The sequence below is a fragment of the Chrysemys picta genome, chromosome 2, assembly GCF_011386835.1.
Source record: "Chrysemys picta bellii isolate R12L10 chromosome 2, ASM1138683v2, whole genome shotgun sequence".
Taxonomy (NCBI): domain Eukaryota; kingdom Metazoa; phylum Chordata; order Testudines; family Emydidae; genus Chrysemys; species Chrysemys picta.
In genome coordinates this window covers 47,172,880-47,186,239 of record NC_088792.1, presented here as the reverse complement: position 1 = coordinate 47,186,239, position 13,360 = coordinate 47,172,880, and the positions used below count along the sequence as shown (strand labels likewise).

The window sequence follows — 13,360 nt, the reverse complement described above, 5'->3', positions numbered from 1 at the left end:
TATCCCAGAGTGCTCCATTGTGACCACTCTGGACAGCGATGTGAACTCCGATGCACTAGCCAGGTACACAGGAAAAGCCCCGGAAACTTTTGAATTTGCTGTTTGGTCAGCATGGCGAACTCAGCAGCACAGGTGACCATGCAGTCCCCCCAGAATCGTAGAGCGTAAAATGTTTCTACGTCCATCATCTCCGTCCCTGAGGTTATCACAGTTTAGAAGGCGAAAAAAACGCACTCGCGATGACATGTTTTCTGAGCTTATGCAGTCCTTCAGCATTGATAGGGCACAGCTTAATGCATGGAGGCATTCAGTGGCAGAGGCCAGGAAAGAAGTAAGTTAGCACGAAGAGTGGAGGCAGAACACGATGCTGAGGCTAATGGGGGAGCAAACGGACATGATGAAGCATCTGTTGGAGCTGCAGGAAAGCCAACAAGAGCACAGACCCCTGCTGCAACCATTGTATAACCGCCTCCCCTCCTCCCCATGTTCCATAGCCTCCTCACCCAGATGCCCAAGAACATGGGGGGGAGGAAGAGGGGGAGAAGTCCCAGGGCACCCAGCCATTCCACTGCAGAGGATGGCCTAAGCAACCGAAGGCTGTCATTCAAACAGTTTGATTTTTAGTGTGGCTACAATCAGCAATGTAGCCTTGTCCTTCCCTCCTCCCCCACCCCACCCGGGCTACCTTGTCAGTTATCTCATTTTTTTTTAATTAATAAAGAAAGAATGCATGGTTTCAAAACAAAAAATAGTTACTTTATTTTGAAGGGAGGGTGGTTGGCTTACGGGGAATTAAAATCAACAAAGGGGGTGGGTTTGCATCAAGGAGAAACACACACAACTGTCACACCGAAGCCTGGTCAGTCATGAAACTGGTTTTCAAAGCCTCTGTGATGCGCAGCGCGCCTTGCTGTGCTCTTCTAATCGCAAACAGCCTAGTCAGCAAACAGCGCCAGCGAGCTTTTAAACATCCAGAGCTACATTCTACCACCATTCTGCACTTGCTCAGCCTATAGTTTAATTCCTCCTTACTACTGTCCAGGCTTCAAGAACCATGGGAGCAAGGGGTAGGCGTGACCGTGCGGTGCTGCCGGCTGGGAGAGTAGCCTGAGGCAGAAGCCTCCAGCTCGCATGATATTCCAGGCAGGACTGAATCTCCATGAGACGAAACAAAGACGAGAATGACCTGGAGTCACTCCCATTTATGTCCAGGTGCCCTTGACCGACCTCACCGAGGTCGGCCAGGAGCACCCAGGAAATGACGACGATGGCTAGCAGTCGTACTGCACCGTCTGCTGCCGCAAAGGCAAGGAGCTGCTGCTCTGTAGCAATGCAGTACCGCGTCTGCCAGCAGCACCCAGGAGACGTACGGTGACGGTGAGCTGAGCAGGATCCATGCTTGCCGTGATATGTCATCTGCATGGGTAACCCAGGAAAAAAGGCGAGAAACAATTGTTTGCCATTGCTTTCACGGAGGGAGGGAGGCCTGACGACATGTATTCCAAACCACCTGCAACAATGTTTTTGCCCCATTAGGCATTGGGAGTGCAACCCAGAATTCCAATGGGCGGCGGAGACTGCGGGAACTGTGGGATAGCTACCCACAGTGCAACGCTCCGAAAGTCGACGCTAGCCTCGGTACTGTGGATGCACTCCGCCGACTTAATGCGCTTAGTGGGGACACACACAATTGACTGTATAAAATCGATTTCTAAAAAATCGACTTCTATAAAATCGACCTAATTTCGTAGTATAGACATATCCTCAGACACATCCTCCTTGCCTAATGTTAGGCTTCACGTTTGACACGTTGATCGAAAGCTCTCAAACAATTTCAGAAAATCCTATCCGGTCTGTCCCAGTTTTACAGAGCATAAAATATTGCCTCACACCCTTTGTCTCTCTAATATCCTGGAACCAACACGGCTACAACAACACTGCACACAATCACCACTTCAGACACGTGTTTTAGACACAGTAAAGGAAGATTATACTGTCCAACTCAAATCCCTTCCTTCATGCATCTCACCGCAACAGCTATGTTTTGTCCTTGATTCAGACAATTTCCAGTACAGCGTCTTAGCCTTTGGCCTCTTCAGTGGACCCAGAGTTTTTACCAAATGCCTGGCTCCAGTAGCAGTACATGAGAAGGCAAAAAGTTTTCATCTTCCCTTACTTAGCTAATCGGATGCTGAAGGCCCCATCCAAAAAAGAATTAGCAGCGTCCGGAAGGTCGGCCTGGGCACTGGAGTGGTGCCTTCATGGCGCCCAATATAGAGCCCTGCTGACCCTCCACCCCCTCAGTTCCTTCTTGCCGGCTATTCCGACAGATGGATAGGAGGGTGGGTATTGGAATGGACATGCACAACACATCTTGAAGAACAGTTACAAGAAAGTGAGTAATCATTTTTTCTTCTTTGAGTGATTGTTTATCTCCATTCCAACCAGGTGACTCACAAGCCAAAGCTTAGGAGGTGGGGTCAGAGTCATGCACCAATTGGAGCACAGCGCATCCAAAGGCCGCATCGTCTCTTGCCTGTTGTGTAATTGCATAGTGAACGTATGCATCAAGGACCACATGGCTGCCCTGCAGATTCTCTGGGTGGGGACCTGTGCCAGGAATGCCTCCGAGGAGGCCTGGGCCCTGGTAGACTGGGCAGTAATCGGTGGGGCGGGCACCTTCATCAGGCTGTAATACTCCCGAATGCAGGATGTGATCCATGACGAGATGTGTTAAGAAGAGACAGGGAGACCTTTCATTCTGTCCGCCAGGGCCACAGAGTTGGATGGACTTCCGGAACGGCTTAGTCCTCTCTATATAGGAGGCTAGGGCCCTACGTACATCTAGTGAGTGCAGCCTGTGCTCCGTATCGGAGGAGTGTGGCTTGGGATAAAACACTGGGAGGAAGATGTCCTGGCCCAGGTGAAACTGGGAGACCACCTTTGGGAGAAAATCTGGGTGAGGTCTGAGTTGGACCTTGTCCTTACGAAAAACTGTGTAAGGAGGCTCGGACGCGAGGGCCCCGAGCTCCGATACCTGTCTAGCCGAGATAATTGCCACGAGGAACGTGACCTTGTACAAGAGACAGAGCAGGGAGCAGGTCGACAGTGGTTCAAATGGAGGGCCCATAAGTCTGGAGAGGATTAGATTTAGGTCCCAGGCTGGGACAGGCTGACGCGTCTGTGGGAAGAGCCTGTCTAGGCCCTTGAGAAAACAACTGACTAGAGGGTTTGTGAAGACCGAGAAGCCGTCTGTGCCCAGATGGAAGGTGGAGATGGTGGCTAAGTGGACCCTTATTGATGACAGGGACAGGTCTTCACCAAAACAACAAGGAGGTAGTCCAGTATGAACAGTATGAGGGCAAGCAACGGCGACTGACTGTGTTGCTCCGTCCAGATGGAGAACCTCTTTCACTTAGCAAGGTACGTTGCCCTGGTGGAGGGTTTTCTACTACTAAGGAGGACTTGTCTGACTTGATCCAAGCATGACAGCTCTGCGGTGTTTAGCCATGGAGCATCCAGGCCGTGAGGTGGAGCGACTCTAGATTTGGATGCAGGAGTCGGCCATGGTCCTACGTGATCAGATCTGGGACCAAGGGTAAAGTGAGCAGTGCTACGGACATTCCCAGGAGCAATGTGAGCCAGTGCTGGCCCGGCCACGCTGGCGCTATCAGTATGACTCGGTCCCGGTCCCTGCGGATCTTGAGGAGCACCTTGTAGACCAGCAAAATTGGTGGAAAAGCATAGAGCTGGCGGCCCCCCCACGGGAGGAGGAAGGCATCCGCGATGGATCCTGGACTGTGACTCATGAGGGAGCAGAATAGCTGATATTTCCTGTTGCCACGGGTGGTGAACAGGTCTATCTGGGGAGACCCCCAGATATGGAATATTAAGCTCGCCACATCCGGCCGGAGGGACCACTTGTGGCCGTGGAAGGTCCAGCTGAGACTGTCCGCCAGCTCGTTCTGCACTCCTGGGAGGTATGATGCCTGCAGGAGGATTGAGTACTCCACACAAGTCCCACAGTGCAAGGGCTTCCCGGCATAGGTAAGAGGAGCGTGCACCCCTGTTTGTTGGTATAAAACATCGCCGAGGTGCTGTCCATGAGGACTGAGACGCACCTGGGTTTTGAAAGCGTGGCATGCCAGTTGTACTGCTCTCAGTTCTCTGACATTGATGAGCAGAGCGAGGTCCGCCTGAGACCGTGAGTCCTGAGGTCCCCTAGATGAGCTCCCCAGCTTAGATCCGAGGTGTCTGTCACAAATGAGAGAGAGGGCTGAGGGCTGGCAAAGGGCACTCCCGCACAAACCACTTGCAGGTCAAGCCACCATAGGAGGGAGTCCAACACCGGGCAGGGCAGGGGTATGATGCTGTCCAGAGCGTGTCAGGCTGGCCGATACACTGATGCCAGCCAAAACTGGAGTGCACGCAGCCATGTGTCCCAGCAGCTTTAGGCAGTTCCTTGCTGTGGTTGTGGGGAACTTTCTGAGGCCCTGTATGATGTCCCCTAGTGAGCGAAACCTGGCTTCCGGGAGGTATGCTCTGGCTTGAGTCGAGTCTAAGACTGTGCCTATAAACTCTATCCTCTGCACCAGGGAAAGAGTAATTTGGCCTCATTTAGGAGGAGACCCAATTCGAGGAAGGTCCTTCTTATGAATTCAACCTGACCCTGCACTTGGGCTCTTGAGCGGCCCCGATCAGCCAGTCGTCGAGGTAAGGAAAAACCTGTATCTGGAGCTTGCCCAGGAATGCCGCAATAACTGCCATGCACTTTGTGAATACTTGGGGCATTGTCAACAGTCCAAACGGGAGGACGGCAAACTGATAGTGGCCGTTGCTCACCACGAATCTGAGGTAGCGTCTGTGATGTGGGACTATTGCGATGTGAAAATACGCGTCCTTCAAGTTGAGGGAGGCGTAACCAGTCTCCCAGATCCAATGAGGGGATAATGGAGGTTAGTGAGACCATGCGGAACTTGAGTTTCTTTACAAACTTGTTGAACTGCCGCAGGTCCAAGATGGGTCTGAGGCCCCCCTTGGCCTTCGGTATTAGAAAATACTGGGAGTAAAAACCCCTTCCCCTTAGCTCCTGAGGAACCTCCTCCACTGCCCCCACAAAGAGGAGGGACTGCACTTTTTGAATTAGAAGTTGCTCGTGACAGGGGTCCCTGAAGAGGGACGGGGAAGGAGGTTGGGGGTGGGTGGGCACAGAATGAGTGAGGATCACTCTTGGGCATAAACTTGCCACAGGCCTCACAGAGCTTAAACCCTGGAGACCCGGGCATACCCCAGAGGGGAAACCTTGTGGGGAGAGGGCCCCAAACCAACTAACTATAACTATCTGAAAAACTATATACATGATATGCTATCAGACACTGATAGAGTGCTTGCTGCGGGAGCGAGTGAAGTTCCAGCTAGCGGTCACCGGCAGTAAGAAGGAACTGAGGGAGTGGAGGATCGGCAGGACCCTATATTGGGGGAGCCCAGGCCAACCCTACGGACGTTGCTAAGGGAAAAATCTTCCAGCTGGCGTGCACACACACCTGGTTGGAATGGACACGAACAATCACTTGAAGAAGAACACAACAAGGATGCAGATCATCTGAGCAGAGATTCCTCACAGATGCACAAATGGTTTCTAAAGGACTCGGTGATTCAGAACATTTTCTGTCTTTTGGGGATTTTGGACATAGATCTGTTCGGCACTAGATTCAGTATGAAATGTCCTCATTTTTATCAAGAGCAGGCTCAGACAATTTATCAGTGATTGATGCATTCATCCTAGATTGAGGAATGGGTCTGATGTATGCATTTATCCCATTCCCTCTAATCCTCAAAGTTCTAATGAAATGAAAAAATTCAGCCAGCGTGATTTTAGTTGTTCCAGCATGGCCAAGGCAACAATGGTACACCGAGTTACTCCATTTATCCGGTGTCAAATACAAGACGCTCTGTTTTCCACAGACTTACTGTCCCAACAGAGGGAAGGGTATTCCATCCAGATCTTCAATTGTTACTTCTATTGGCTTGGGCAACAGAACTTTGACAGATTTAGAAAGACCTTGCTCCTCAAAGGAGCAGCTAGTTCTTATTAATGCTCAGAAATTATCTACCAGAAAAAGTTACAATTTTAAATGAAAAAGATTTGTTATATGGCCAATTTGCTAGAAATGTTGACCAGTTACAGTTCCTATACAATTCGTTTTAGAATATGTGTTACACTTATAACCAACACTTGTCTCTCTCCTCCATTAAAGTCCATTTAGCAGCAATAGCAGCATTCCATACTGACGTTACGGGAAAAATCTATTTCCTTGCACAAGCTGGTGAAAAACTTTTTAAAAGGTCTACTGACTCTTTATCTCTCAGTACAGGGCCTGCTCCCTCCATGGAATTTGAATTTAGTTCTATTGCAGCTTATATCTTCCCCTTTTGAAACTGTAGCAAGCTGCTTCTTCATTTATCTCTGAAAACAAGCTTTATAATAGCAATCACTTCTGCTTGAAGAGTTAATGAATAACATGCATTGACAGAGGACCCTCCCCCCATACTACTTTTTATAAAGATAACGTGGTTCTTAGACCATAACCAAAATTCCTTCCTAAAACGATTTCAGAGTTTCTTGTAAATCAAAGTATTAATTTACCTGTATTTTCCTCAAACTTTCACACAAGTAATGGGGAATTTAGATTACATCCTTTAGATGCAAAGAGAGCACTCTTGTATTACCTGGACAGAACTAAGAATGTAAGGTCTTCTCTTAAGCTGTTTATTTTGTATATCGGTACCTCTAAGGGCCATTTCAGCGCAGTATCTCTCTAGGCGGATCAGATGGTGTGTTGGGGAACATTGTAGAGAAGCTTCACTCTCTTCTCCTGTTCCTTTTAGAGCCCATTCTGCTAAAGTGGTTGCTATATCTATAACATTCATTAAATGTATCCCCCTCACTGAGATATGCTGGGCTGCTACACGAAGTCCAATTCACACTTTTACAAGGCATTATGCACAGTATCTGCCATCCAGGTCTGAAGCACTGCTTGGCAGCGTGGTGCTTCAGTCATTGTTTAATTAGGACTCTACTCCCTCTTTCCACTGTAAGATACTGCTTGGGAATAGCTCAATGGTTTGAGCATTGGCCTGCTAAACCCAGGGTTGTGAGTTCAATCCTTGAGGGGGCCACTTAGGGATCTGGGGCAAAATCAGTACTTGGTCCTGCTGGTAAAGGCAGGGGGTTGGACTTGATGACCTTTCGGGTCCCTTCCAGTCCTATGAGATAGGATAGGTATAAACTATCCCAAGAGTGGGAATATACTCGAAAAAGAATACATATTTTGTTAATTATTTTCTCTTTTTCTTTCAATTATAGCTCAAAAAAAAAGAAAAGAAAAAACCCTCATGAACATGACTTATTTTGCGGAGACAATTTCTAAAACTGTCTGAATGCTTTTTTAGTTTTTGATTACCATGTGCCCGAAGCAGAGCTTCTGCAGTAAACAGTGGGGCTTGAAGCATGTCTGCAGATTCCACTATCAGCATATCCTTTAGCCTTCGCAAATCCTGAAGTCTTAGTCCCTCATATGGCTTTGAAAAGGAAAAGAAAAAGACAGGTTAGCTCTTCAGAAGTAGAGATTTTTCCAGTGAACCAATAATTTTGCATTAACTGGCAACAACAATTTAAACATTTCTACTACCTAACAATTATCTCAAACGGCAGACAGAGGAACTACCCTCTTGATAGGTAAGTTGGGGAAGAATTCTTTAGTTTGACTCATGACTGTGCAGACTGACAACTATATCAAATTATACGAAGACACTGTAATCTGGTGATGTTCATTTATAGTGCATCAATTTTACATATTTCAAAGCCAAAAGAAGATATATCTACAGTTCTCTGATATTTCTAGAGTTCAGTCATTGAGATGGTCTAACTATGTCAAATGGTTAAAAAAAAGAAAAGAATCTAAATTACTAGGTTTGCATGGAATCCAGCTGGTGATATGGCTGAAGACAGGAAATCCAAATAATTCTTATTGGAAAAGTTAACTCATTAGGTAGCCACTAGAATTCTGGAGCCATTCAAAATCTATTTCTGAGGGATGGATAAGAAAAGAATGCTAGACCCAGGATTATCTGAAGTAAGATATTGCTTGGCCTGGCAAAAATGCAAACACAGGTAGCAGCTGGATGACTTTTTACTGACCTCATATGTGCTGAGGGCCATTACCTTGGCATTATCCTGGGGGCAGGAATGCTGAAGACTTGGATAGAAAGAAAGGGAAGGTATAATTGGCTGGCGTCAGACTGCAGGCCACGTGAGGCAGCACGCACCTAGTCAGAAGTGGGAATGGAGGTAATTGATTGGTTGAGTGGTCTGAGCATACAGCTATAGGAGGCTGATCCATCGCAAGTACAGAAGTTCAACTGTGCAGTTTGGGCAGCAGTGGCCACGGACATGAGCAGCTTAAATGGTGAGAACCAGTTTCAATCCCCCTGCTGGTTTCAGGGTGGCATCTTCTCTTACAGTGTTAGCAATAGGGTCAGGTGGAAAGGCAAAAAGGCAGCAACTCTGAGGTCACAGTCCAGCTCCTATGGCCAAGATATGAGAGCTGCATCCTTACTCCTTAAAAATAACACAGGAAAAAATAAAGTCTATACTAAGTCTTATACACCCATGCAGACACCATCCAGGTGAGAAGCAAGGGACTGAGAAAATGATATACTGGCCTTTTAAATAGTTTTTTATAATTCACATTTACACTACAGTAAATAAAAGAGTCCATCTCACACACTGGGCATCCACAATAAACTCTCAAAAATACATCTAATAAACAAACTCCAGTAATTACCCACAAGCAGTAGGATCCATCAGCAACATAAACTAGCATCAATTGATGGTAGAGCCTGCTCTACTTTCTGGTACTAGACAATCCCCCAGACTAGTGTGAACAGAAGAAGTGGACCCAGAGCCCTGCCTCTTCTTTGTCCTTTGGAAAGCATGATGGAAGTGGTTCCTGCATTTCCTTATGTAGACTGCACAAAACTGGGGAGAGTTTCCTTGTGCCTTCCTGTTGGTGCACACCTATGGTGGGACTAAGAACATTCTGATCCTTAACGGTCCCTGCTAAAGTAAATCTGGGTCGTCTGCTTGACAGCCTTCTAGAATTTGATTGACCTATTTAATTTCTTACAAAAAAGATAATTTATGAAAACATGTCAAATTGTCAGGGATACAAACAGCTGGGTGCTCAAGTGATTACATTTGCATGGATGTGCTCTAAAAAATTGGGACAATGACTAAACCCTCTGGACTTTATCTGAACTGTAGTTTGAATTATCATTGAAAGAATATAAATTAGCTTCATCAGCATGACAACCACCACCTTTTAAAGACAGAATCTATAAGGGAAAGATATTTCTTAATGATATCTGCAACATAAATGTATATTCAAGGAACTAACATTTCAATCTGAAGTGCACAATTACTCTAAGTTATGTTTAATTGGTTGTTTCTATGTTCAATACTGGCACTTATCTCGTCTGAGTAGTAAGTGTTATACTATCTCAGTTGGAACGTTCCACACAAGCCCCAGAGAGCATTTTTAGATTCTCTAGTTTTAAGAATTTTAATTTGCTCTTTAAAGCAATATGGGAAATAGTCCTTACAACCGTGTTTTAAAAATACATATATTTTGTTCACAAAGTAATATATTAATCCATAAAAAAACATTAAGGAGACAAAGTTAAGCAGTCAGGAGTCTAGAAATGGTAATGGTAATGTTGCACACATGCAGAAAATTTTAAATATGCCCTCTTTGGCAAGATAATCCGTTCTTTAATTATATGAACACGTACTGTTTCTCAAAGTAATTCAAAAAATATTTTCTATGACCTCAGATGTATGTGTAGCTCATATCTGAATAACTCATATAGGCCCAGATCCAAAGCATATTGAAGTCAATGGAAAGACACCCATGATTACAATGAACTTTGGATCAAACCTTAAGTGCACAGAAGAACTCCTTCAACTCATTCCATCTGCGGAAACCCTTAGATTATAATTGAGGTCTATACTGAAAAACTTGCACTTTGAGTTTAACAAAGATCTCCAGACCTTTAAACTATACTGTAACTTTGGGATGTTCTATGTTCTGTCACTTTTTCAACCCATGGAATAACAGTTTTCCACTATCTTTAATTCATGTAATATTTTCTATATACTCCTCCTTTTACACACACATCTGAGCACACACATGCACACCTCCCCTTTATTTTACCTCTAACATTCTGAGCCAGATACAAAAAGCAAAGATACCATCAATTCTTTTATTATCAAATTGCTACTTGAAACTATGTTAAAGTGTTTATTAATATCTTAGCATTTGCACAGAGGTTTTATTTTATCAGTTCATTTAAAATTAAAGTGATTTTTCTATTTTTAATATACTGTTAAAAACTGAGAAGACAAAACAATTCCTTTTTGTGCAATTAAGATGGTAACCAAGTGATGCCAAATTTACTTTATGTAATTATCATCCTTTTTGTAAATTGGGGCTATATATTTTCAAAAATTATCTGATACTGCATCTACCACTCAAGTGCACATATGGAATATACAGATTTGGAGACATTAAAGTCAGCTGTACTTTCGGCTTCTCTTCCTATTTAAAAATGATATTTCTATCTCCATGTACTAATTTTAAGTGGGTTATTTTAAAAATGCAAACGCATCTTTCACTTTCTTAAATATAAACACTAAAGTTGTGCTTATAATATTTGCTAAATGGCTTTCAACTGGAACTGAACAGATCCATTCCAAATATAAATTAAATATCTGAAGAAAACGATTGTTTTGTTATTGTGCAATATAAAGCTCTGTGTGTCTGGTAGAGAACTAAAACTGTTCTGGATGATCTGCTCTGAATTTCTGCTTATTCCCAGGTGTTCCTTAGCATATACTGAATACATTGCAGCACGGGGTTAAAATGAAAGTGCCTTTTACCTCCTGGGGCTATACTACAAAGATGAACCTACTTCTATTTTAGGAATAAGCAGTGAACCAGAGAACTATGAATGTGAAACCATCAAAATTGATGCAAAAATAGTTAGTTAAAAAGATTAAATTACAATGTATATTATTTGGGTTACTGCTAGCCTAGCTTCACCTTTAATACATTTTGAGAGAGAAATATTTCTTATATTCTTACACATTATACATATAGGCAATGTTCGCTCAAATTCTTTTATTGTGGGTTGTTTTAATTAATGAAATAAAAATACAAAATTAGAGGCAAGGGAAATCTTTTGGAATTTTCCCCTGACCTGATTTCTATTTAAAAAACCAACACAGACATATGCCATTTTGACACTTTTTGTTTCACCTAACCACAATGATAAAAGAACAGACTCTGGTCATAAAGTTTTGTGTCTCAGTGTTTTACACAGAGACATAGTTCTTAAGTTTATATCTTGTTTTGTAAATGTTTAATATTCCTATTCTATAGTGTGTTCTGTAGGAACACATTTAATTAAACTATCATGACATTGCATTTGCTATACATATTTTAATTGCAAACTCAGATTTAAATCATAAATCCTGCCCTGTTAAAAAGACAAAATTAAAACGGAAGTGTCTCTTCAGAAGAATGTGCATTTCAACCAGTACCAATGGAAAACAAGATTCTAGAATGAACTCATGTTAAACAATTATTTCTATTAGAAACAGTTACATAGGAAATATTCTTGAGAAAAATATTCAAAGTAAGGAAACACTTGCAAAAGTTGTAGAGTCACTACTGACTCCCATCTTATTTAAAGGTGGAAAGCTTTTGCTCTGCCCCTTAGCAATTAGAAATGATACATTCTTATGACTTTTTTTAAGCTTTGCAAATTGTTTATTTTCTTCATTGCAAATGGTTCAATTCTAAATGTAAGCATTCCTTATAATTCCTTGATGACATCTGAATATGAACAATGACATGAATTGGCTACAACCATTTGAAATTAAGATATTGTTACTATAATGTAAGAACACTTAATTCTGCCCACACGGGGATGGCAATAGGAACTGGGAATATAAAGTACTTTTCTGCCCTCTGTCAGCCAGCAACAAGTACTCCCTTGCATCAAAGATGCTGCACAGATCTCAGTGCAGGTCCACTGGACTATATGAATAAGAGTGCTGATTTCGAGTTGAACTGGGCACAGATAAAATGGCAGCATTGGTTAGGGAGGGCTAAGATATTGTTGCACTCCCAGTTTTATTGCCATCTTCATCCAGGAAGGTTGTGTGGGAAGTCTTACCTTAACACTATAATTCATGGTTTTCCATAGTTTATATTTTGTTTTTTTCCAGAAATGCTAACCTTCTTGTAAGAGATATGCAAAGGGTTTTTAAGTTGGTGAATGGGTTGCTTACAGATTTTCTCACTCACTGAGCCCTTCCTTCAGCAGCCTGAGCCAGAGCAATTTCCCTAAACCTCTGGTCTCAGTGCTGTGCAGTTGCGGCCCGCGCTAAGAAAGCCTGCTTATCCTCAGCTTCTACACAGAGCTGAGTGCTTGTGGCATGCACTGAGCAAGTCTATTCCTAACCCCCTAATCTAGTGTCAGCACTGTGTGCCCATGGCATACACTGAGCATTCCTGTTTTCAGTTACCACTTCAGTTCCTGTGCTGTGCGCCTGCTTCTGGAGCACTTAGAAAATTAAAACCAGACCATCTGGGGAAAGGATTTTATTTTGGGAATTCTTGGCCAGATGATCCTTAATTTGCAACCCACAATCTATTCTGGACTCTGATGTGGCATAGCTATTTTCAAGGCAATCTACTTACACACATGATTTTAGAACACTTTGAAAAGAAAGATGTAGGGGAGCTGTATCACGGGAATGCGTGGACCAAATAATCCCAATTTTTCACTAGTGTCTTTACCCTGGTCTCTCTCTTGGCAGAGAAATGTCCAGGCCAATCAGTCTCTGCATGTGCATTCCAGAGCATTTTGATAATTAAAAGTAGGTCACGAGTGGGCCTTTATATTAGAAACTCCCTGACTAAATGATCCCACAAAGTCTAATCTGGATCTTGATGTAGCATAGCTATTTCCAAGGCAATCTGCATATGCAGGTGCATTTTGAAGCATTCTGAAAAATAAAAGCCTGTCATTTCGGAAACCTGAGACCAAATTACTCAAATTTACCCCACAAACTGTATCCAAGGTCTTCAACTGGCATACCAAATTCCAAGTTGATCTGACTTAGCCTGTGAATTTTAGAGCTCTTTTGAAAAAGTGCCATGAAACTGGCATGGTGTTCCACCCTTGCAGCTTTGCCTGCACTCCTTATCTTCCTCTCATCAGTGATACATGG

The 13,360-nt window shown here is 43.6% G+C and overlaps 1 protein-coding gene across 11 annotated transcripts in view; it reads right to left on the bottom strand.

Annotated features, from left to right (window-relative positions):
• Positions 1–13,360, bottom strand: part of ANKIB1 (ankyrin repeat and IBR domain containing 1) — a 176,113-nt gene that overhangs the window by 58,433 nt on the left and 104,320 nt on the right. For 10 of the 11 annotated variants that reach the window (XM_065583062.1, XM_065583066.1, XM_065583065.1 and 7 more), the window contains one exon: positions 7,464–7,581. In XM_065583062.1, coding sequence (XP_065439134.1) covers positions 7,464–7,581 — 118 coding nt within the window. Of the gene's footprint in view, positions 1–7,463; positions 7,582–8,224; positions 8,329–13,360 lie in introns of those variants that run through there. The other variant, XM_065583073.1, reaches the window with a different exon arrangement.